At 40.5% G+C, this 26,396-nt stretch overlaps 1 protein-coding gene across 3 annotated transcripts in view; it reads right to left on the reverse strand.

Moving 5' to 3' along the window:
* The window catches only part of KALRN (kalirin RhoGEF kinase), a 721,333-nt gene that overhangs the window by 274,385 nt on the left and 420,552 nt on the right, over nucleotides 1–26,396 (reverse strand). For 2 of the 3 annotated variants that reach the window (XM_054575198.1, XM_054575189.1), the window contains exons 14-18: nucleotides 24,926–25,121; nucleotides 16,584–16,750; nucleotides 9,895–10,014; nucleotides 3,560–3,778; nucleotides 419–568 (exon numbers count right to left, since the gene is read on the reverse strand). In XM_054575198.1, coding sequence (XP_054431173.1) covers nucleotides 419–568; nucleotides 3,560–3,778; nucleotides 9,895–10,014; nucleotides 16,584–16,750; nucleotides 24,926–25,121 — 852 coding nt within the window. The remainder of the gene's footprint in view (nucleotides 1–418; nucleotides 569–3,559; nucleotides 3,779–9,894; nucleotides 10,015–16,583; nucleotides 16,751–24,925; nucleotides 25,122–26,396) is intronic. The other variant, XM_054575190.1, reaches the window with a different exon arrangement.

Raw genomic sequence — 26,396 nt, forward strand, 5'->3', positions numbered from 1 at the left:
ATTATAAAGGAATTTTAGCATTTACTTTTGAACATATTATGGCACAAGAAATTCTATGTAACAAATAATTACAAGACACAAGAACAGATAGAAGGTATTTTAGCTACTATCCATGTATAACGTACATCCTTATTTTTCCCTCAAAAGTTTGGGCAAAAAAGTGCTCATTATACATGGAAAAATAAGGTAAATATTTGAGGTGTGACCTTTCAGCCTTTCAAGTTAGCCAGCCAATATCCTCTCTACAAATTCCTTCTTTTAGATAAGAAGCTAGAAAAAGCAGGGGTATGGAAAGCCCTTATGATGCAGTGTATGTGAGTGGGGGTGGGGTGGCAGAGAAAGGAGGAGGAAGGTGAGAAAGAAGGTAGATGAAAGAACAGGCAAAAGTCCCAGACCTTGGATGACAATGTGCTCTGACCTTAAGAAAGGCCTCCTTTTGTTCTAGATGTTTACTAATGAGTGGAATGACGTGGTCGATCTCTGCTGCCGGCCCCAGTTTATCTCGACCACCACACCAGTCCTCATCTCTCCGGTATTCTTGCTCTAAGCTCTCCAGGACACTACAAACCTAATGGATTGTGGGGGGAAAAAAAGAATCAGTAAATCAATCATTTGGGAAGTGTTTTATGAGGACCTTTAGTAGAGAGAACACTGTACAGATGCACAATTTTTCATTTGAAGTTCAGTTTGTAGATTTAGGGTATGCAGTGCCCCTGGGACACTTGAGAAGTCCAGAAGGCAGTGAGATCCAGTGTCTAGACCTTGGGAGGCAGACTGAGACTGAAATATGGGTTTTGGAATCATCTTCTGAGTCAATGGGTAAAGGCTGAAGCTAGGGGACTGATGATGTCACCCAGGGATACTGTGTAGAAGACAGACAAGTAACTTTTGAGGGTTTTTATTGATATAAGTTCATGTTAATTCTGTGAATTAGGTAGTTGAGGAAAATGAGGTTTGGAGAAGATACTTAGGTTGCCCAACCATCTGTAATTGCTCTACAGGAAGTAGTTTCAAGCAGAGATAAAGAAGGAAGTTGCCTATATATTGTGCAACTATGGGTCATAAATGGATGTAATCTTTCCTCTCCCTGTGAAAAAAATATCCCAGCAAAAATGTCTCAAGATACTACCATATGGCAATTACATCTTTAGGCCTTCATTTGCAAAATGTACATTTCTTTCAGGGGGACAACAAATTTGGGTAACCTAAAAAAGAGTTAAGGAGCCTTTTTAGTTTAAAAAATTATGAGAGGCCACGCTCTAAATGACCTTTTAAATAAACTCACAAGAGAGCAAAAGCATTTTGAATGGGGCTTGGAGGGAAAGTTAGGTTGGATGTAACCATAGGACACCTGGGGCAGCCCCGTGTCAGAGCCAAGGGAAGGATGCGGCAAACAGAAACTCATGTTCCTAGACTTTCTTTCAATAGGCTTTGATTACTTGTTCAACTATGGCAGCAAGCAAGAGCATCTATGAGTATCCTTGGCCTCCTCTCACTGAGAAATTATCCTTTTTGATGATGAGTGTGGCATTGGATAGCATATTTATTAAGTTATAAACTGAGCTGAAAGATGCCCTAGGCAGAAAACCCTCATATAACAGGCTTCTCATGTATGAGACGCCTGTCCTTGAACTCCAGATGACTTCTCTAGCACCACACATTTCCTCTTAGACAAGGCATGGGAACATTCAGGACAGCTCATATCTTAAGAGAAAACGCTATAGACATTCAAAAACTTTTAAGAAAAAAAGTACTTCATACTTGTCCCATGACAGTAGTGGATTTCAAATCAATCAATTTGGAAGCTGAAGATTATCAAGCACACATTCTTTAATATAATAGGCAGAGAAACAGAAATCTTGAGTTGTAAATTGACCTTTGGCAAAGTTTGCTCAGGGTCAGATTTCCTGACTCTTAATCTAGTGCTCTGTCCTCTTCAGTAGCTTGAGCCATCTCAAATTAAAATTTGTATGTGATAGTAAGGGATTAAGCTTCATTTTTATATGAATACTCAGTTGTCCAGAATCATCTGTTGAAAATACTTCACTTATTAAATTGCTTTGTCAAAAATTAACTGATTGTATGTATGTGGGTCTTCTGGGACCTCTATTCAGTTCCATTGAGTCTATTGTTACATCCAGTACTCTTCTGTCTTGATCATGGCAGCGTTAAGGTAAGCCTCAAAATCAGGTAGTATAACTCCTTCAACTTTGCTCTTCCTTTTCAAAATTGTTTTTTGTTTTTTTTGTTTTTTTTGCATTTCCATATAAACCTTAGAGAATCAGCATGTCAATTTTTATAAAAATGCTTGTTGGGGTCTGATTGGGATTGTGTTGAATTCTATAGATCAGCTGGGGAGCTCTTTATCATCTTTGTCTGCTGCTCCCACTTCTGTGGCGATTGAAGACATCATCTCTCTGCAACAACAGAGAAAGGCTGAGAGAAGGTGTGGAGAGAAGAGCACTGGCTGCAGGGCCCTCTGACAGACATGCTGTATTTGCTCCTAGACGCTTTCTCATGGTTCCAATAAGCCACCCAGAAGTGATCTATTTCTACTAGGGAGCAATTGGAACGAGGAAAAGTGTTTTACACAGAATACGATTACTTCTGTTTTAAGCCTCTATTTTATGGAAAGCATTCGCTAACATTAAAAAACCCAAATCACTTAAAAACCCTCTTAGTTCTTGTGCATATTGCTGTACAGATGTAATGGTTATGGGTCTGCATCTTTATGGCCCTGCTGTATATATTTCCTGCCTTTTCTCCCACAATGACACCATCTTACAAGTTAGGCTCACAGTTCTTCAATGACAGAGAGCTGTGTTTCCTCCATTAGACTGGGAGCCCTATGAGTAAAAGAACTGTATGCTTTTCAAGCAATGCATAGTGTCTGGTTGTGGCAGATTAGATTATGTTCAGCAGATTGTCACTCTTCTCTCCCAGCTTCCATAGGAAGCTTGGTGAAATGACTTGTTTTGGCCAAAAGGATGTTACAGCATGTGACATAAGCAGAGTCTTGAAATGCACTTTCACAGTAGATTTTGGGCTCTTGCATCCTTGCCTTTCACCCTAAATGTGCCTCAAGTAGCTGCTGGTCAAGGAGGATGAAAGACATGGCAACAGATCAAATCCCACCTGCAGCTCGGAGCCTTTTCTACTGAGCTCAGCCAAGACCAGGCGAGCTCTGGATACTTAGGCAAAACATGTGAATGCTTATTGTTGTATACCACTGAGTTTTTCGGTGATTTGTTACACAGCTTTATTGGGACAATAGCACTCCAATTTACCACTCAGTATACACCCACACAATTTCTATTTCAACAGCTAGATCCAATAAGTTCGAGAAGTATATAAGAAACAAGTCACATGGTCCATTTCTCTAACGGGAAGCGTTATAAGGAAGCCAGCCATGATGTTTCCACAAATCATTCTCCTACTCTCAAAGGTTAGTAGGAAGATTGGCTTCTTGGTGTGGTAGATACTGCAGATTTGTAGCGTGAGGCAGAAAATAATTCTCCATCAACCTCAGCTTCACATATCCCACAGCCCTGTCTCTCACCTGTTCAGAAGTTTTGTAAAAGGCCACAGAGGCATTGACCAGTTTTAGCCGGTCTTCCATCTTCAGCATGAGCTGCTGCCAGTGGAGGGCAACCTTCTCAGCACACTCCCGGATGGCATCTGCATCATAATGGCCGGCCTGGAGCAGTGCCTCAGCTTTCTGCTGTACCTGCAGGGCACTCTGGTGCGTCTTCTGCAAGGAAGTGGCATGAAAGAGGGACTGGGCACAAGGGGAGGAGAGAAAGGTCCATGGGAACAACCCAGGCGTGGTATGGGAAGGGGTGGAGTGAGGCGTGTGGGAAGATGCAGAAAAGTTAAAGAGTTTTAAATGACTGATTCAAACATTTTGTCATGATGACTAAACACATCATTATTTTTAAAGCATATTTTAAAAAAAGAATATCATACATTTTCATTAACTAATCACTCAGGTTCTTAACTTCTGTTCCCCACCCCTTTGTCTTCTACTTGTATCACCCTGGGTCTTAAAGACATTTTAGTGTCTGTGGCAGAAAAACAACTGTGTATAATCTGTTCTCTGACTGGCTCATACATTAGTTAAATTTCCTTTTCAAATATAATACAATTGTTCATCATAATGCATTTTCAAAGGAGGTTACTGCTGTGGTCCCATTTTACAGATCAATTAAATAGCACATAAAAAAATCCCCATGTAACACAATTCGGAGTCAATAACGCAATCATTTTAAACATTAACAATCAGTTGAAAATAGCTCCTGTAGAAGAAATAAATTTGACAGGTTAATATAGCAGAGGAGTAGCATCTCACACCATCCCTTAATAACCTCACCAAGGGAACAGAGCAGTACAGTAGACAGTTCGGCTCAACACATAATTCCCACATTACTGCATTATTTGTGTTTGCCTTTAGGAATACATACACAGAGTCTGGCAGAAGTAACACCTGCTTGAGTGTGGTTCCTAGGGTACATGAATGTCTCGAATGAGAGGGACTGCAATTTGAACATTTCACCTAAAATATCATATGATGTGCTTGAGTGTGATGTTACCAAATAAGTATGTTTAATTTTTCAAATATTTGGGCATTTTTTAGTTAAGTTATTATTACTGATTTTTAGTTTAATGTGTTGTGATCAGAGAATATACTTTTTGTGATTTCAAGCCTTTGATTTTTATTGAGACATTTTATGACCCAGCATTGAAAGGAATTTTGTTGTGTATTGGAAAAAAAAGAATTACATCTTTATGATTTTGTAATAAATGATTTTGTAATAAGAAAGGGGCATTATTTGTGCCAGATCCTGTATATTAGAAGGCTTTTCTTTTTTCTTTTTTTTTTTAAAGGCTTATTTTCTTATTCAGGCTTGATGTGGTTTGCAGCCTCTGAGTTTACATTAACTGCAGAAGATGGGGAGACCAGGCCAGAGGACTGGGTGGCAGAGAGAGTGCCAATTGGGATTAAAATGTATTAAAGTGAAAGACTGATGTAGATGAGCCATAGGATTTTAAAGAGCTAATATCATCCCAACCTCAGCTGCTGGGATTTCAACGCAATGGCACCGCACAAATTCGGCCTTTGCGCTCTTAGGAAAGGATAGCTCAGCTGGCAGTGAAAATGAGCAGCTAGAAACCTAGTAATTTACTCTAGAATTATTTCGACCCTTCTTCTTGGGCAGCAGTTCCCAAGAGCACATCCATTCTTCACTTCCTGTGTGTGAGGACACCTCCCTCATTTTCCCCTCTAATTCCCCCTTCTCCCTCATCCCAGAGGGCAGTCCACATAGTCCTAATTATTTTTCTCAGTCTCTCAACCGCCTCTTGGCTTCCCTTCCATCTCCTAAATCTGTACCCAGTGGTAGCTATGTTATCACCACCTCCTCTAGCAACCTAGACTCCTTTAATTCCCTTGCTTTGCCACTGAGTCAGCCCTCAATCCTGATGACTGCATCAGCAGCAGGCTTCCTAACTGCTGAACACAGCTGGAAAAAGTAAACTAATGGGTGGAAAGGATCCACTATAAATCCTGTTTTTTTTCCTCTCTTATTCTTACTGGCAGCATTTTCTTTTCCTGTCTCCAAAATGCAGAGGTACCCCAAGACCCGTTCTTGGATGTTTCTCTTTTTTTTAACTTCTGCAGAGCCCTCATTTATTTCCTTGACTTCTATTATCTCCTCTTTGTAAACTATTCCCCAGTCCACATCTCTCACTCCAACACCTGACCCTCGTCTTTAATTGTGTTCGGTGTAAGGGTGAGCTGCCTGTCACATCTCTCACCCAGGTCAACAGCACTGGTTCAGTTCCATCCGTCTGCCCATGTCAGTCAGCCAGGCGTCTCCACAAGTTCCACATCTAAAACTAAACACCTCCTCCCTCTAAAACAGTCTTCCCATGGCAGTTTACCATTCCCCTGATGGTAGAATCTCATCATCATCCTTGTCTGCTGTTCCTCACCCTGATTCTCAGTCCAGTCCTCAGCACTTCGTACTTGACGGCTGTGCTGGACACCTACCTAGTCATCTTGCCTTCCATTTCTACTCCATTTAACCTATCCCTTCCATTGATGAGAGATTAATATTCTGTAATATGAAGTGCTTGGATTACATAGCTTCTAACGTCCTTTCCAGCTCCTAAACTCTGGTTTTATGCTATAAACATCTCCCCCCATTTCAATCCAAAAGCCTTCAGTAGTTCCTGCACTGCTATGAAATTAAGCCCAAACTTTAGAGGATGTCATTAAAAGCCTCTCATAATGTGCCCCTATTTCCATACCATTATCACTTCCTACTTATATAAAATACACTTTGAAAACACACTAGGCACTTTCTGTTTTTGCTGCCTTCATTCTCCCTGCCTTTAATGAACACCCCTTAGCTTCTCCCCATCTATGTTCAGTCACCCTTTGAAACTCAGCTCAAGTCCAACCTCTTTCAAAGAAGCATTTTCAGACAGCTTGAGCCTCATTAAAAACTACCCTTTTCAGAACTGTAACACTTATCTACACTTGGTTGATTCTCCTTACTCAGACTGTGAAACTCTTGGGCAAGGGCTACTTTAAAAAAATCACTTGAATAGCTGTCATTTAACCAAGTGTATACTCAGTGCTAGGCACTGTGCTTATGCATATTTTTTTCTACTTCTCATGACACTACTACAAGGTAAATATTACTATTCCCACTTCACAGATTAAGAAACTGAGGCTCAGGTTGGTGAAGTGACTTGCCCAAAAACATATAACCAAGGAAGTGATAAAACCAAGAACAAGATTCAGGTTTGATCGACTCCCAAACCTGTGTCTTTTCCACTATATCACATCACATCGTTTTATGTCTAGCAATTAGAACAGGATCTACAGTGTCTCATTTAGAGGAAGAGTTCACCAATGAACATTTAGTGATTATGAAAATTATACGGCTTCTCCTCAGTATATAAAACCAGCATATAATTGTCATCATAAACCCATTTTAATGTCTTTTTCTCTGACAGTAGAGAAGTAATTTTAATTTTCCTATAATTTATGCTATGTAATAAATCTCCTTCTTTATTCTAAAACAGTCCTGGGAACCTCTTCCTCCTTTAATTTCCAAAATGATAAGCTCTTATGCATATGATATATGACATAATCTTTGCATTGTTAGGTTTGAATCATTATTTTGCATTTATTTCTGCTCTTTTTCTAATCCTGTTGAATGCTATATCTTTAAGACATGGATCAAAGATGTTAATATTTAGTAGCAAAACACGGAAGAAGATTAAACCAAATCGACTCACTTTATTATCCAGTTATAGCTACTGGATAACTATTACTTAACTATTTCTGCCTTAATGTTCAAGTTTAAAATACATAGGAGGATTTCAAATAAATATGGAATTTAAAATTGAGCTTGTCTCTGTGATGTTCACAGTTCTTAAATACACATCAGTGACAATATCTTGGATGCCAACAAATCAGAATCTGGGTTTGGTGATAAAACTATGCTTTTGGGTGCTGTATATTATTACTCTCCATTGTGAAAGGCTCTGGGGAATTTTCCTGAAACCAAGGCTACTTCAGATAAAAATTCTGACCTTCATTTCTGAGACTCAAACCTTCAAACTGGTTAGGCTACCCAAGCTAGGGTGAGCAAATCCTGCTTTGCCCATCACAGTTCTAGTATATGCTTATTTTTTTTGGCTTAGTTATTAATAATTTCCTTATTCACTGATAAAAGTTTCTCTATTTTAGTAACAAATTATATGATCACCCTACCTAAAGCTATTTTATTTTCCCTTCTGGAACCGAGGGCTCTTTGTTAGGGCCCAAGAAGTCAAATTATATTCCCTGTCAGCAATCATTGTAAAGACCTACAGTACCATCATCTGAATGGGTTGAGCCACACCAGACTAGTTAGATCTGCTTTCAAAATAGCTTAAATTATTCCTGGAATATTTTCCTCCAGTGCAGAACCAGGTGTAAACTTACGCATTTAGGGAGAAGCACAAGGCCACCTGAAGGAGGAGCATATGTTGAAATTTTGGTTCTGTTCTCTTCATTACTCTAGCAGACCCTGCCTACCTTGCATTCCCAAGATCTTCCAGAAATCGTATCTCTCTGCCATGTCTTCTTGAAACCATAGACCTAAACTCTGTAGGGACCTCTGTCTCAATATGAATTCCAAGAATATTTGATCAAGTTGCACTCAGGCAATTAAGAGACATCTATGCTTAGTGAGCCTCTATTATTTAAGGATGCCACAGCACCTAACACAAATTAATACATGCTGCATATACAAGTCATGTGAAATTTAGTCATTTTGATTGCACTGCAAAAGCATTTACCCGCTATTTTCCACTCGCTCACTGAGATGCTCAAGTATATCATGACACTTAACGTTACTTTCCTAACATCTGATTAAGGGACTGAAAATTTAATTACCCACAAGGCATGTAAACCTTCACATTCAAGACAAACAAGGAGGTGGTGTGGCCAAGAGCTGTCTGCTCTCTCTGCCCAGCACCCCTCACAGCTTCACGGCACTCCTCGGGCCTGACTGACAAACCTTAGTTCTCTTCACTGCTGCCTCTCTATGGGGCCTTGTCCACTGTGTGCCTGACTCTTGATTGTAACCCCAATCCTGATTTTTCCTTTACAGTGAACAGAACCCAACACTTCCATGTTTGAGTATGCCAGTAAAATGCAACAGGGACAGCTAGTGATAACAAAACTTCTCCCCTCTGGTCAGTTCTTTCTTAGAAAATTATTTATACTGTGTGGCTAATATACAGATTATTTTAAAATCTTAAATCCCAGACAATATCCTAGTACTAGCAGTGGGTCCTAAGAGGATATTAGAAATCTTGCAGAAACATGTCATTCACGTTCCTGATATGCTTACACATACAGGATGCTTTCTGGAAAATTAAATGGTTCAAATTTATCAATGCTAGTTTAAAAATGACTAGCAATCATTTGGATTACTGTGTTAAACATATACTTATTGGTGTAGACAGTTACAATTTATCATTGTTGTAGAAAATTCTCATTAATTTTTTTAGTAGAAGATAACACCTTATATTTCTTACATACTCAGGAGTAGGTTGGGTTTTGTACTGAACCACAAGTAATGAAAGTTTATGAACTTGCCACTCTTTACCTCTTTTCCCATTGCTACTGAACTTGTTTTATTTTTAATACCATCCCCATGTCCCATTTCCTACTCTTTTTCCCTACACCATTCTAAAGCAATCAGCTCAAGTCTCTTTGGGAAGGATAATGTCCTGGCAGAAAAGATAATTAAAGGTATTATTTAAAGCAAGATAAAATTTATGTTAGGTTATCATAAGTGGAGTTTTATTTTAAAGAGCCTTTAAAACAGCATTATTGAACAATTATTCTCATTGAAGCAAACTACCTACTGCAACCTGCTCCTGTGATTATTGTTCTTGTTATAAGGCAGAATCTGACAGTGGAATCTAAATCTTACTTGTAAACTGAATATTTAAAAATGAAATCCTAATTTACTGATGACTTTTGCACTTGTTTATCCTCAATTCTGCATGATCTTTACATTTCTAACGTGGTGCCTAGTTCATAATGAATAACAAACTCAGTGTACCAGGGGCCTTGAAGGTTAAGGGTACCAATGAGTAAGAAAGAAAATCCACATTTTTGGTGTGAACACCTGTCTTCTAATACCAGGCCTCCATGGGGTGATGAACCTTGCACTTACTTCTCCATCATTTCCTGGGCAGTAGGGAGGCTACCTGGACCATTTCACTAGAAAGAGTAAGGAACACCCACATCTTGAAGAATCATCCTGTGTGAACCACAGAGCAGAAAGAGGAAGGGAGGACAATGTAGGCAGATTTGGGTGTTACCTCGATGGCCAGTTGGAACTGCTCGTGCTCCCGCTGCAGTTGCTCTGCTTCAGACAAAGAGCTGGCATTGACCAGGCTGGCATTGAGCATTGACTCCCCATTGCGGATCCATCCCAGGACCTAGGGAATTGGGACAAGAACACAGATGAATGGCCTTTACAGCTTCCTCAGAGCTGTTGCCTTCTATGATGGGCCCTTCAGTCAGAGAGCTTGCTATCTTCTGCCCATCGTTGGAGAGAGGACAGGTCCAGGAATTAAAGAGGTCATCTTCCTAATCTTACCTGGCACCCTGTGGCATGAGGGACTTATTTTAAGGACCAACCCCATTCCTAGCCTCAAATATTCTTTCCCTACCTTTATCATCCCTCTGTCCCAATGTCCTTACCCACTTAATTTAAACATTAATTAATCTGATTGCATTGTATGTACATTTCTGAAGTTCCTTCTGGAACACAGAGTAGTACAAATAAGTAAATTCCCTCTGTTATATCCTTTTTTTAAAGGCATATTTTAAATACCAATATCTTCTTGAAATCTACTATACCTAATCATTCCCATTAGAAACAATGTCTTTGTCATCTAGCACAACCTCATAATTTTGTATTTACCACTTTTTTGGCACTCACCACAACTGCCTTTGGTCAGTTATTTTGACCTATGTTTCACTTCCTCCCTTAGAATATAAACTTCCAGAAAAACAGAGCGTTAGTCACATTTTCATCTCATAAAATGCCTAGCATAGTACCTTGCGTATGATGGGTATGCAGTAATGGTTTTGAGAGAGTGAGTGATTATCTATGACAAACACTTAGTCACATCTAAGCAGTGGTTCCAACTGCCCATGCCTTGCAAATAGCTAAGAGAAGACAAACTTGAACTTTCGTAGGCAAGCAGGGCAAAGGCAGGAGGAAGGAGGAAGAAAATAAGCAAAATAGCTAATTAGATAATCTACACACTGGATCATCAGAAAAAGGGAGGGTAAGTTATAAATTATTTAAATTATTTAGAGGTCGTGACTAGTCTGAGTAAAATTTCTAGGTGACCTTAGTTAGTACTCAGCTGAGGAGTACTAGAATAGAAGGAGAAACAGCTGACACTGTCTAGAAAGTCCTAGATGAAGTGGACATGTGGTAATGATCCAACTCATAGAGTTAGTGCAGAGTCAAGCTAGAAGAATTAGGTCTTGAAAAATTACCTTGTGCCTAGTCACCAAAAAATTGCCAAATATTTTTTTATTAGTAAATTTGAGAGTTTTATTGGAGAAAAAATGTTTTTGAAGTTTCCAGATCAGTAAATACCATGCATCTGTCACTTCAGCATAAACAGAAGTCACTACAATCTGTTTCAGAATTTTTTTTTCCTCCTCTCAACTTCACATTAAACAATTAGAAAAATACTAATCCTGGTCTCTTATGCCATAACCCTCATAGACATTTTGCAAATTTATTCTGTGGGAAGAAAATGAGTGGTGCCATGTTGTACATGGATAACAACACTGGGGCAGAAATCCCACTGAAGCTGGGCTGTCTGGATTGAGATGCTAATTCATGGCCAGTCTAGCAGATTGCAGATGAGACGCCTATTTGTACAGTGATTAGTTGCAGGAAATAACTGTTCAGAGTGTATGTGTGAAATCTCTGATGCCACGGGTGTACTGTGCCTGGCTGGGTAGAGGTGCTAATGATTTCCAAAAGCTGCCTGTAATTTTGGGTACGTACATACATGGATCACATGCTTAAAATGCTTTACCTCTGCAAAATGGAGCTCACAGTGTATATTTTGAACTAGGTAGGTCCTTCTGCCATAATTGATTGCATTTTGCTTCAGCCTCTACCTTTCATTAAATCATGCCATGTCCTTGACACCTTGTTCATTTTTATTTTCCAAATGCACTGCAGGACTTTAAAGTGAGAGATTTGATTTTAGGAAGATAAAGAATGCACAGCAGTTTATATCCATGCCTTGGGTTCAGCAGTGGGACTGATTCCTGTGATTGCATTAATCCTAGAAGTAGAACTGGGGTAGTGTAGGAAGAGCATAAAATCTTAAGTCAGAACACCTGGCTTTGTTACTGCCAGGCAAAACCACTTAGCCCCTCTGAGCCTCAGTTTTCTCATCTGTAAACTTAGGATAACAGTACCTTCACTTTCAGTATCAGCCTTGATGCAACATATTGTAATATGAATAGCAAGATGATAGTCACGGTGATGATTTTTAGTTTTGCAGCCAAAGGTAGGTAATGCTATGATTCTTCATTTGTACCTTCCACAATGAGAAGAGAAAAAGTCTAGGAATATTAATTTTTGCCCCAGTATTTGTATTCTGGGCCTCCTGATGTTATGTAGGTACATCATTTTTTGTACTCTTATTAATAAGAGCTCTGTTGGTATTTTCTATTACTGTAGTCCTTTGTCTTCCTGGTTGAGAAAGTTGGTTATTTATGCTGTGTAGGCATCCAAGTGCATGCAAAGTAGAATGAATATTCTAATAAAAATGAGAAAATGTTGGACCTACTAATCTTGAGCTATTTGACTTTGGAAACATTTCATATCTCTGAGGGCTCAGTTTTCTTTTCTGTAAAACAGTAAGACTTTGCTTGCCTAAGTCACAGGGTAAAGATGAAATGAAATAATATATGTAAAGATATTTTCCAAACAGTAAGATATAATATGACAAATTAACATTTTACATTGATCAATCATTGAGACAACAGTTTATCTGTAGGTTAGATGATCTTTGAAGGTCACTTTGAGCCCTAAAGTTCTATACTTCTTTCAAAATTCAGAGACACAGGATACCAGAGAAACTTAACTTTGTAGAAATGTAGAATTGCTGCTTGGACACTTAGAGCTAGGCCACAAATTCAACTCAGTCAGAACTGAGAGGGGGAAAGGGAAACGGAGATATATTGCTTCCTTAGGCCAAGGAAGCTCAGATAACCCTAGGTAAGGACAAGACTGGACTTAGTTAATTGGATGTGGATGTCCACAAATGATATTGCCATCTAAGCAGACTGGATCCTGCCACCATGGAGGCTGAGGAAGCTGCTTGTAATAGCTGTGTTCTCTAGGTCATACCAGCAACAAATGTGTAACATTGTACTCAAAGCCATGGACTCCAAGATTTGCTATTGCAGGCAACATTACAAGGCACAGCCATTTTTGCCGCCCCAGCCACAGGAAAATCCACTGGTCCCTCAGATGGTAACTGGGAGCCTCTCATGTTTTCAATATCTTCTGGTTTTAAAAATTCAAGATTTTGGAGACTGTCTGGGTGCATCTATCATGGTTTTATAAATTGTGACCATGTGCTTTCTTAATTATCTCCATTTTAAAATGAATGGATAGTACTTGTCCCTTTGGTTGCCTCTCTTTTGGATCTATTCCAACTCCTTTCTAAGTTTTACGTACAGTGAACCTAACTGAACACAGTATTTTTGACAGGAATATGAGGATAGGATAATGTTTTCTCCTTTGTTTTGAATGTCCTTCTTGATCACATGCAAATTTTGGCCAGTATTTGGTCCACAGGGCTAATTTTGTCCTCATCTTTAGTAAAAAAAATATGTATGATTTATTTCCCCATAGCTGAGAGCCCCAAAATCTTATAAATCTATTTTGGCCTATTTTCTGCTAAATGCACTGCTCTGCAGGAATACATATGGAAATTCATTTAGTTTTATGTCCATTAAATAGGTTTTTCAAATCTTTCTGAATTCCCTAATAAATGTGAAGTCATCCTTTGCAGAGTAGCAATTTCCCTGCAAAGCGATCAGAGCATTCTGTGGGGTCTGGAGAATAATCTGAACTATTTTTCTAGAAGAAAGGGGACATCTGGGTGGTCCTGGACCATGGACTATAATCAGGAGAGTGATTTCCCTTCAAGATTCAACATTTTCCTGGATGTGCTTGGGCCATTTATCTTAGATAGAAAGCCCTAGGTAATCTCCCAGGGGGAAAAAATCAGTTGCATCAATCAATTTCCTTTGTCCTTAACACTTGAAAATAATTTTCAGTCTAATGTCTGTGGCGTTGTCACTCCCCAAAGCTTCAGTTTCACATAACTGTGATGTAACAAGAGTTATGGTTATGATGGCCAAATGTAAACCTTTAATCTATGAGAGATCTAAAGATAGAGCTGTATGTATAACACACTGTTGACCTCTCGCTTTCTGTCTCCATTAATGGTATTTCAATTAAATGTCCTTTTTATTTATTCTTTTCTTTTTTGAGAGTATATTCAAAAGAGAAACTCTCAAGCTAGTGTCTAAATTAAGCCCCACTGATCAATACTGACATCTAAATTAACTCCCTCGTTCCAAGTGTCAACAGCTTTCAAGTCAATATTTCCCGCTCTACCAACTTCCATCAAACACAAATGCCTTCTCTGAAACTGGATTACATGACTCCCTAAAGAAAGAGTCTTACATTAACAAGGAAAACAAGTCTGTCTAATGAGGCATGATGGCTTAACCAAGCAACAGTCCCTTGTTTCTCTCTCCAAAGGCCACTGTCCTTTGCAAAGGCCTTCACAGTTTTCCTAAAGTCTGACTAGCAATCCAGTACCATTTTGAACTAAAATCCCACTGTGTGGTGGAGAGAAAGAATTTTCTTACCCCCGTAGAAGAGTTCTTTTTTTTGTTCTCCAACTCATAAAATGCTGAATGGAAATGTGTACAGGTATTAGTCAAGCCTGAATTATTCATAGAGAGATGTTTTACTTTCCCATCTGACAAACTATGTGTCATCATCCCAGCTCCCTATTCTATACAGAATGTGTACTTGGAGGATGACCATTCATTTCCATTTTCATACCAGTCAAAAAACATAATTAGTGTGTTGGTTCTATTATTAATGCTGGAACAAAAGAATAAATAAAACTAGAAACCAGGAACAAAAGCAAAAGTATATATTCATTTCAAAGTCAAATAGGAATAATTTTCATGGTATCTGTTTTGTTCAGATGATCATCCCTGCTGCTGTCCATGGACAGAAATAGCTGAGATGAAGAGTGGAGGAGAACACCCATGACATGCTGGAGCCCGCTGATGACTGGGCAGGTGCCACCCTTGCTGCCAGGTGTAAACTACGCTGGCCCATCTATTCAGATGTCATGTTGCAGAGGCCAAGAAAATCCCAGAATGAGTTGTGCTGGAAGGCTTCTTTTTCTTTCTCCCAAAACCCCAGGGTTGGACTGGGGCTTTGAAGAGGCACATTCTAAGATCTTGAATTTGAGAGGCATGGGCTTAAGTTTCAGCTTGAGTTAGTCAAGAGGCCCTGCAAGCACTAATCCTCTGGTACCTCAGTTTCCTCATTTGTAAAGTAAACATACACCACTTTTCCCCCATGGCTTGTTCTAAAATGAGATCACAAATGAGGAAGTACTTCTCATATGGAAAGAAGGTATTACCATTCCTGCCAAGAGTTTCAGATCTGTACATTCTTCACTGCTCTGGGCCTGACAGGGTTTCTAGCATGTCCCCATGGAGAATATTTCTCTCTAGAGATTCAGATGTGATCCCAGTGTAATGAACAGAAAACAACTTGGACAGCAGTGCTATGGTCTGGTCTTTCTTGGGGCTCAGTGATGAATCTTTAGCACAGCATGTTTGGGCTCTGGCCGAACAATGATTGGATGAGAAGTAGAGCAGATAAGATTTTTTTGTCCATTATAATAAATAACTGAAATGTAATAACTGAATGAGGCATTAGCAAGAAATACCTTGACTATAAGAGACCAAGCAATAATTAAATAAAATACAATGTTTTTGTTCCCTGGGGTAAATTAATAGACTTAAATCTAAATGATCTAGCAGTCACAGCACATGAGAAAAAAAAATATGTAGTTTAAAAAAAATCCTCACCCAGGCATATTGATTTTAGAAAGGCAGGGGGCAGGGTGGAGAGGGAGACAAAGAGAGAGACAGAGACAGACACAGAGAGAGAGAGAAACAATGATGTGAGAAACACATTGCTCGGTTGCCTCCCATACATACTCTGACTGGGGATGGAACTCGCAACCTGGGCATGTGCCCTGACTGGGAATTGAACCCACAACCTTTTGGTGCACAGGACGACACTCTAACCAATGAGCCACCTGGCCAGTGCTATAATATCTTTTTATTGTACCATCGGTCATTGTATATCCCTAGGGATTCCTAGAGGCCTGGATATGCCCTTAGAAAAATGGCTAGTATAATGTCTCATGTAGATAAGAACTCTTTTTCCTTTTTAAAGATAACTTTAAAATTTATTAGAACTACACACACACTGAAAAGAATGATAGCAAGTGCTACTACTTATTGACTATCAGCTATGTGTCAGGTACTGTACTAGACATGCAGGTGCCCCAAATTAATCAACCTAGCTCCAAAGCCTTAATATATTTATTAATAAAGGATTTGTATTTCCCATGAACTGTATGCCAGGATTGAAGATAAAAAGGAAAATAAAAAACTGAGGATAACTTGGGAATGTTCTCCTTAGACTGTTATGAAAGAGAAATTTAGTACTTGTTGTTTGAGCCATTGTACCATTAGGTCTATTTGTTAGATCCAAAAGATGGCAGCTAGCTTTCAGAAACAAATACAATCATTCCTTAAGTTATCTATTTTCTAAGGTCTGTGTACACCTGTGGCGGACCCAGCCCAAGTGGGAAGCTTAGGTTGAAGGTGGAAGAGCCAGGCTCACCTGTTTGACCTCGGCCTGGAGGTGCCGCAGTTGGAGGCACTGCTCGAGCCGCTTATGTGTCTGCTCTGCGTTGAGCTCCAATTCGTGCTGCTTCTCATGGAGAAACTCCAGCAGCTCTTGCACCTGGGCTGCCAGATCAATGTCTTTCTCACAGATTAACTCAATTCCTGATTTAGAAAAATAAACAATTAAAAACCAGGTAGTACTGTTAAGACTACATTTTGTTCACTATGCATATGAAAACGGGAATTTAGAAATAGCCATTATCGGTACTCTCCCAACCTCTACAATATCTCTCTGTGAAATTGGACAGATTGTCTTAACTGCCTTTTTTAGAGATGCTCAAACATGCCATCTCTTTTAACTGGGGATAATTTTCCAACGGATGATCAGCTCCTTATTATCAACTGGATTTAGGGAGAGGCACTCTCTGAAAGCCCATTCCCAGACAAGACAGCACCCAGCAGTCTCTGATAGGGCATTCGCCAACACCCAGCCTCTGGATCATATTGGAAAATACAAAACAAGGCCAAAAACGACCCTGTCATTAGCTGATCGGATGGGGAACCCACCAATCTCAAAGTATGGCCACTTGAAAAAGAAATCCTCTTTGGGAGACTTCCCCACTTCTCTTACTTGCGCCATTAGAAATTCATCACTGCCACCACCCATACACCTGCAGAATACAGTTGGGATGTTGTACACGATAAAGGAAATTCATTTCTACAGAGGCAAAAATAGTGTTTTACCTAAGGACAATATGGGAGAGTAGGAAAAAAAATTTTCTGGTGTTACATGGTAATAATTTCAGTATCTTTTCATGTTTATTTTTATTTTTGTCATTTTCATAATTCCAAGTCCTAGCTGAAATATCTGTGGGAAACAGAAAAGAACGGCTTGTTCTTTTGGCAGTCAACGCCTTCCACTTACTATTTTCGGTTACCAAGAGGATGAGGTAGAACATCTCCTTGGCTGAAATAAAAAATAAGAAGGAATATAAAAATTCCTACCTCTGCACTGCTCAGCAAAGTGGGATGACCCTTGACCCTCATGTTTACTTTTACTTTCTAAAAATCAATTAAAATCTATCTGCAGCCCTGGCTGGGTGGCTCAATTTGTTGGAGCATCACCTGTGCACCAAAAGCTTGAGGGTTTGATCCCTGACTGAGCACATACCTAGGTTGCAAGATCAATCCCCAGTCAGGGGGCATACTGGAGGCAACAGATCAATGTTTCTTTCTTCCTCCTTCCTCTTCCTCTCTCCATGAAATCAATAAACATATCCTTGGGTAAGTATTTAAAAAAAAAATCCATCTGCAGAAGTAGATGTTCTTCCCTGCTTCCAACCACAATGCGGATGTTTTCTCAGCTCATTTGCATTCTGTGTGTGTGTCTGGTGTTTAGTATGCTGGGCTTGGGCAAAGTGTCTTCCTATGGAAAGCTCAGGACTCACCCCTGCCACACTGCATGTAAATAGTTTCTCTAAGCCTAGTAACTCTTCAAAGAGGCCATCCACCTGCTTAGGACATCATCCAGAAGAAGTTCACAGCATGCCCTGAGGCAAGCCCTACATTTTCATCTACCTGGCTTGTGATTGTTTTATGAGAGCTGAACACAGAAAACAGAATGGGTGAAGACGACGCCTATGATACTTCTGCAGGCCTCAACAGCATATCATGTTGTGGATGGAGAATGGGAAAAACATGAAGACTTACTCCAGCTGCACCTAGAAGAATAGAAACTCACCCCTCTCTCCCACTGTTCCCAACACATTGACCTGTTAAAACCCATCAGTTGATACATGTCCATCAGTCAATACCAAATAGAATTTTCTTGTGTTGACATTACCCCTCTTGATCCAATCATAGGCTTAACTATTATCCTTAGGGGATCTCAGAAATGCAACAAGAATATTTGTTCAACCCTGACTGGTATGGCTCAGTTGGTTGGAGTATCATCGCCAACACCAGAAGGCTGGGGGTTCGATTGCCAGTCGGGGCACATGTCTAGGTTGTGGGTTCAATCCCCAGTTGGGATGTATATGGGAGGCGACCAATCGATGCTTCTCTCTCACATCCATGTCTCTCTCTCTAAAATCAATAAACATTTTTTTTAAAAAAAGAATGCTCTTTCCGTCAAGCAGCGAAATATATTTGCAATAAAATAGTTTGTCAGTCTCCTTATAAAATGTCGTATTGAAGTTTCTTTCTGATGTTCTCCCAAAATGTCCTATACCCATCCCTCCATCAGGGCACTTCTATTAGGTTGGTTCCTTATAACTTGTCCATGTTATCTCAGGGACGTTGCATATGGACATTAGGTTCATGTCTGTCTTATGCCTCTCTGCATCTTTAGGATCCAGCACAGTGCTTGACTCATAACACCCAATAAATACCTGTATAATGAACACATGGGCCACTTTAGGGAGGAGTTCAGGTTATGTGCTGTGGTGGAAAGTACCTGAGAACTTTAGGGAAGGACAGATGTAACTTAGAATCTGTGGTCTGCAACCTATTAATGGTGAGTTTCTGGGCTCAATATCCTCTCAGAGACTGGGTAAAATGGGAATCCCAGGAAGACTTTTGGGCGTGTTGTTAAGACTAAGAGATAAAGTATATATAGTACCTGGCATTTTTGTTGGCTAAAAATATATCCTTTTTCCTTTTCCTTTCCCTTGGGGAAATAATATATTCACTATTGATTACTGACTGATGGGATTGTTGAACACCATGTGTAAAATGTAAATATAAAATCTTATTGTCAGGTGTTTATATATTGAGTTGACTAAAAAGTCCGTTTAGTTTTTTCCATAAAATAAAAGGCATGTTTTTCATTTTCACCAATAACTTTATTGATTTGGATATTTTGAGTATGTCAGTTATCTCCTGCTTAATATAATGTTGACTGTTCTCAATTAATGTCTCGATTTGATCGCTATCTACCAGACCATGGAGCATCATCCAGTGAGAAATCTCCAGCATGAAACTTTGCAAACCACTTTTGACAAATTCAATCAGCCATAGCACCTTCTCCATACACTGCATGAATCTTTTTTTTTTTTGAGTTACAGTTGTGTTTTTTCACCTTTCTTGAAATAATAAAGCATAATATGCCAAGAATGTTTCTTATTTTCTTCTATCTTCAATATTAAAATGGCTGCACAAAAATTCACCAATTTTGACTTTGCACACTGATTGACAGCTGTCACAATATAATCTAACAAAATTGTTTCAAATGAAGTTAAAGACAGCCAAGCACTACTAGAGCCATCTTATGGGAAAAACTAAATGAACTTTTTGGCAAACCCAATCCTTGCTCAATGTGTATCATTAGAAGCTATGGTGGTTTGGATGCTATTAGACCAGTGCTCTCAACCTTGGCTCACATTAGATTAATCTGGAGAACTTTAAACAATTCCCGTGTCCTGGCCACAACCCAGACCAAGAACACCAGAATCTGTGGGGGTGGGTCCCAGATATCAGTAAGTCTTAAATCTCCCAGGGTGATTACAACATGAAAACAAAACTGGGAACCACTGGATAAGATGGTACAACTGCCAACGATCCAGGGGGCAGAGATATTCCTCCTAGTTCAGTTACTAGAATGTTCAGCACTGTGTTTATTTGGAGCTCAAGGCCACAGCTAAAAATAAAATCTTGCTTTGCTTTCCTTTGCTGTCAGGTTGAGGGAACCACTTTAATTTCCTCAAGGACAGGTGACTATGGTCTAGGAATAAGAGGTATTCCTGGCTATACTGCCCAAATTTGTAATGTGTTTCTTGACTGTGTTTTTTAAATATATATCTGCTTCAGAGAGAGAACATCTTTTCTCCCTTCTCCTACCCTCCCTACTCTTATTTCTGCATCACTGCCTCAGTATAACAATGGTTCAGAAATTACAAAGTCCTTTAATCAGGTTTTTAGATCAGTATTCTCAATCTTGGCCCTGCTTTAAAATATCCTGGGGAAGTTAAAAGAATCTGGATCCAATCCAGACCAATTAACTAAGAATCCCTCAGAGGCCCCCAACTTTGGTATTTTAAGAAATTTGCCATGTATTTCTAAATATGGAGCCAGGTCTTGAGAACCATTGTTTTACAGTAGGTTCTCTTCTACCCTCCTCTCGGCCCCCACCAGATCCACATTCCCATCAACCCCAGAGTAGCTTCCATTTTGGAAAAACACAGGTCTTTCCTTCCTTCTGTGACAAAAGTAAGATGATTTATGGCCCATTATTTTTACCTACATTTGTTTTACCCACACTATGTTCAGTCTTGATGACTCAGCATATATTATTATTGAGAACTTGCTATATATATACAAGACATAACCACTCTGTTAGATGATGGGTATATAAAGAGAAGGAAGAGAGTCTTGTCCTCATGTTGCTGGAGATGCTAAGGAACACAAGTACCCCAACAAAATACCCTATGTGCTAGAATACTAGTGTAATACATAATCATCATCAAGCTTTATGGAGCCCTTATCATGCTTGTGTATTACCCCATTGCATCTTCACAATAACTCACTTTGGTTGTCATTCTCATGATTGCCATTTTCCAGAGGAAGGCAAGGCTCAGAGTGTGAGTCACATGCTCAAGGAAACCCAGGTAGTAATAGATGTGGTGGAATGCCAAGCCAAGCAATCTTCCTCTCCTAGCTGTACTCTTAACCTCTGTGCTCAAAAAGAAGAGTGGCCCCCCCAAAACTTAACTTATTTTAAAAAATTTATTTATTTTCAGCCCTGGCTGGTGTGGCTCAGTGGACTGAGTGCCAGCCTGCGAACCAAAGGGTCGTCAGTTCAGTTCCCAGTCAGTGCACATGCTAGGGCTGTGGGCCAGGCCCCCAGTTAGGGGTGCGTGAGAGGCAATCACACACTGACGTTTCTCTCCCTCTCTTTCTCCCTCCCCTCTGTCTAAAAAAAAAATAAAATCTTTAAAAAATAAAAATTTATTTATTTTCATATACTGCGTCTGGAATCTTCCCTGGCATAGTGTATTTGAAACATCACTGCCACAGACTCCAAAGATTTTTTTCACTTCAAGGCTTTGTATACAGGGAGAACTTGAACCTTTGACTAAACCACAAAAGGAATATAGCCATAGGATATATGGCTCTTGTCTTATTCCTAAGGTCAAGTATAAGTCTCACGGTCAGATTACATTAAAAAGAAAACCTGTGACATAATTAATGGAGGTAGTGAGGCTGAATCATGGAAAGTAAGAAGTGGAGAGGACTTTAGGAATCAATGTCCACCTGCCACATTAGACAGAAGAAAGCAAGGTCTAAAGAGAAAGAAAAGGCATTTCCAACTTTTGATGGAAGAATTGGACCCTGAATTCAGCAAGCATGCTTTCTCCAACTTGACTCTTACCGGCAAACACCTCCCAACTTGAGGCTTAAATAGATAATGCTACAGTGAGGAAAGAACAATGAATAAGTGAAGAAATTATTTGCGTTCTGCCTTCTAATCCTAAGGCTGATGTTGATTTAAGCAAAGGTTTTTGCTCTGGTTGGAGTTGTTAGCACCCAGAGGGATTTTGGTAGAACCTGACTCAATGTTATAAACTTCATACCTGAAAGTAAGTATATGGAAATTTTCTACTTCCATTTACTCCTACAAAATCAAAATATAAGCCCTTAATTAATTTAGTTAGCGTGCAGAGCTAAATGCAAACCAAATCCTTAATTTTGCTTATTGTCCTTTTCTAACACAACAGTTTATTTTAGCCTTAGTTCAAATATAGTTCATTAGATGTATATAATAAATGATCAAGTCATTTATTGCCTCAGCCCTGTGTCTCTGAAGTCTTGCATTCTTTGGCCACCAGCGTATAAGTTCCAGCTAGGACTCCCAACCTCCACCCTCACTCCCCAGCTCTGCCAGGACTCTGCCCTCCCCTCCTCCAAGCCAGAGATGAGACAGATGCCTCCACTTCAGGACCAAGGACTCAGCAGCAGAGTGAGCATCCCTGAAACCCCTGGATTCATTCCCTTTGAAGCCTCAGAGCTATGCCAGACTGAGCAGCTAAATGTGGTAGGAGTAGGGGAACAACCAGTCCCAGCAGAGAGGGCTGAGGAAGCCAATCCAGCCTCTTTTGAAAAAGCCCATTTCTAGAACAGGATACTGTGGGGGTGGGCAGCCCATCTGCCTGGGGTGTTTTCACCCACTCAGCCCTCATGGTTAGGGTGGCTGCCAAGTACAACTAACCCCCAGTCTTAAGCAGTCTTCAGCAAATGCAAGCTCCCAGCAGTCTTCCCGTTACTATGGATACCTGGCTCTTGGAAGAGAGGTGGGCTTTCCCCAGGTCATGCCAGAACCCTGGACCTAAATGCCACAGGTTTTCAGGTGGACAAACTTCCCTCTTGCCAGACACATCAAAACTGAGGGGAAAGGCCTGGAATCCTGCATTTCTAATTAGTATTCACTGATGCTGACAGTGCTGGTCTAGGGCCCACCCTTTGAGAAGCAAGGTCATAGATCATCAGTGTTACATCAGAATTATCTGGAGGGCTTCGAAACGCAGATTATTGGGGCTGACCCCAAGACATTCTGATGTGATAGGTTCTAAGGATGCACCCTTAAACTTGCATTTCTAACAAGCTCTCTAGTGGTGACATTGATGCTGCTGATCTGGGAACCACATTTGGGAGTCACTGTCCTGGGGCATGCATTTCATAGATATTAGCTGTTGTGATTTAACCATTGGGATGAAAAGCAGAGGACTCAGCGCTGGCTTCACAGTGGACTCACCTGAGGAGTTTCGCTGATGTCCAAGGCCCATTCAGAGGTTGTTAAATCAGGGTACCTTGGAGTGGGGCCTGGGCATTGTCATAAAACAGTCATCAGATAGACTACAGTGTGAATGGCCCTTCCTGGGGCTGTTCTGGGCACGGGCCTATTCACGACACAAATGAAAGTTCAAAGAAATACTATGCTGACCAACGTGACTACAATTTCCTAGGTTGTCTCTCCTCTGGTTAGAAGTGAAGTTCCTTTGAATGCTCAGGATTTATTCACTATTTATACTACAAATACACTAAAAGAAGCTTAGTACTCTAAAGTTAAGTTTGATTGCTAAGGCTTGCCTAAAAAATCTCATGATTCTAAATATCCTTCATGATCAACAGGGACATGGACCAAGAGTGCTTTAAAGAGTCGATGGCTGGTGAGGAACCTGAGCCAACAAGGGTGAGGCAGATGAAGGGGAGGAGGGCAATGGATGGGTTTGGGTGTATAGGTCTGGGTTCTATCACTCCAATGGCATGTGCTCATGAGTGGTTTCTTTTTTCTGGGTTAGGTGGACTAGGGACCATGATGACATGCTCCAGTTCTGATAACAAAGGCCAATTTAGAGGCATAACAGCAAGGTTTCATTTTCTAAATCCTCACCAAAGGATATGTTTATTGATTTTTTTAGAGAAAGAGAAGGGAGAGGGAGGGAGGTTGAGTAGGGCGCAGGGAGGGAGGAGGGGAGAGAGAGGGAGGCTTGACATGGGGGTGGGGGAGAGAGAGAGAGACAGAGAACATCAATGTGAGAAGTATCAATAGGTTGCCTCTTCCCATATGTGTCCCGACTGGGGATCAAACCCACAACCTAGGTATGTACCTGACCAGGAATCAGTCCTACAATCTTTTGGTGTACAGGATGATATTCCAACCAGCTAAGCCACCCAGCCAGAGCTAAGGTTTCATGTAGTTGTAAGATAAATAGTGAATAAATCCTGAACAGGAAAAAGAGTAAAATATGGGTAAAGCAACCATGTTTTTTCCAGAAGTTCTAAAATTATACAGCCTTGCCATAAATTTTTATCAGCACTTCTTAACACTCATGCACAGGCTGGTGATAAAAAACAGGGCTCTGAAAGTCATGATGTGGGGATAAGAAGCCATCCCTGGGGGTGGAGGACAGGGCAGGAGAGTGTGTGTGTGGGTGGTGTGGAAGGGGGTGGAATAGAGGATGTCCACACATTTGAATACAATTCTCACAGATGGCCAACTGCTTTAGGAGCCAACCTGGTTTGTTTTCCAGGCCACCCCCTTTTTTCTTTTTTTTGGAATCTGCTAATTTCCACCCTTAGTTTTTCCCCATTCTCTCCACAGTGCCAGGAGAGCCCAGCCCTATTTCTATCTTTACCACAGCCTAACTGGCCAGCCTCACACAGGTAATTTCAGCTGTCATGATTCAGTTTCTTCTTCTTTAAAATGAGGCCAAAAATCTGTTCCTTATAGCTGTAAGAATAAAATGAACAAACAGAGTGGAATTGCTAGTTGGAGTCAAGCTGGTGTTCTTGTTTTCATCACCTCCTGCCACGAGAACAAGGATGGGTCAGGTTGCCTACCTGAGGCCTGGACCTCCATGATGTACTGGTGCAAATCCTGGCCCTGCTGAATGACCTCGAAGGTCATGTTGTTCATGGCTAGCTTCCGCTCCGTGTGGCGCTGGAGCCGCTGCTCTGCCAGTGTCAGATCCTCCGTGTTGAAGTCGTTCATTTGCCGGAGCAAGTCCTCGTTCCAGGCATCTAGCTCTGCTGTCACCTGTGAGGGAACAAACATCAGTCCAGGTTTGCTCGCCCATGAGAGACTGCTAAACTCATGAATCCCAAGCCTTCTTAACTCATCTGACTCAGGTCAGTCTCTGCTTTGCATCTCTTTAACTCTTGGACTACATTTAAGCTACATTGCCACACATTCAGGTATGCATGCCTTTGAAAGTGTTTCGTGTGCGTTTTAATGTTTATAGCAACAGCAGTGGAATAGCAGGAAACGTTAATATGACAAATTATGGCTTATAAAGTTTTTGCAGACTCCATTCAGTTCGACTCTTACAATGCTCCAGAGAGGCAGGCAGGGTGGACATCTCCAGGTCTATCTTGCAGAAGAAGAAGCTGCTGCTCACTCAGACAGATGGAATGCTTTGCCCAAAGATAACTCTTTTTGCAAGGGGTAGACCTGAGGCCATAGCTCAGGTCTCCTACTGACTATGAAGACTTTGTCCACTACACTGCAATTGTTACTCTAGAAAAATCTCATAATTGGAGAGGTCCTCAGAACTTAAGTACTGAGTCTAACTCTTTTCAAGAAACAGAAAATGAGGGCTGCAGAAGCCCAGTAAATGGCCTGAGGTTACACAATCTGTGAGAGATGGGGTACATCAAATCCTGGATCTCAGTCTGCTTCCCATGTCCTATCGCATAGGTTCTCTTCCTGTATTACAAAGGCTGATACCTGGAGTTGATCACTAAACAAGGGTTGAATGTATAGTATTGAGACAGGAGAGTAAGAAGCTAGGGAAATTCCTGGGCAAGTGGAATGGGGAAACTGAGGCAAGAAAATACACAAGACCAAAGAGTTTGAGCAATTTACAGCCAGCTGGTGAATCACATGATCTTATCTCCCCTAACCAAGGACACTAGAGAGCAAATGGTTTATACTTCTCCTCCTTAACCAGAGAATACAGAACCTCCCTGGCCATAAACCACAAGTGTCTGGGGAAGAAAGGAATGCTAATGCAAACAGGAGAAATAACACTGGAGCAAAGACAGCCAGCTTGAGATGAAGCTGCCCCCCTCCCCTGACTCCCTTTTCAGCCCCCTCCCAAGAGAAACAGCATCTTTGCACTCCCCTTAGAAATCCTCCCTCCCAAATTCCCAAATTTCCCCTTTCTAAACTTTCTTCTGAAAACTCAGTGTAAGGTGGATGTTAGGGTTTTTACCTACCACCTTCTCAGGCTGCTGACCTTTGATATTAGAAGCGCAACTATAATCCAATCGCCGTCTCTGCTTTTTGGCTAAGTGGTGACAGGCAACATTA

The sequence above is a fragment of the Pteronotus mesoamericanus genome, unplaced genomic scaffold (assembly GCF_021234165.1).
Source record: "Pteronotus mesoamericanus isolate MK-2021 breed Mesoamerican mustached bat unplaced genomic scaffold, CSHL_Meso_final contig_27, whole genome shotgun sequence".
In the NCBI taxonomy this organism is placed as follows: domain Eukaryota; kingdom Metazoa; phylum Chordata; class Mammalia; order Chiroptera; family Mormoopidae; genus Pteronotus; species Pteronotus mesoamericanus.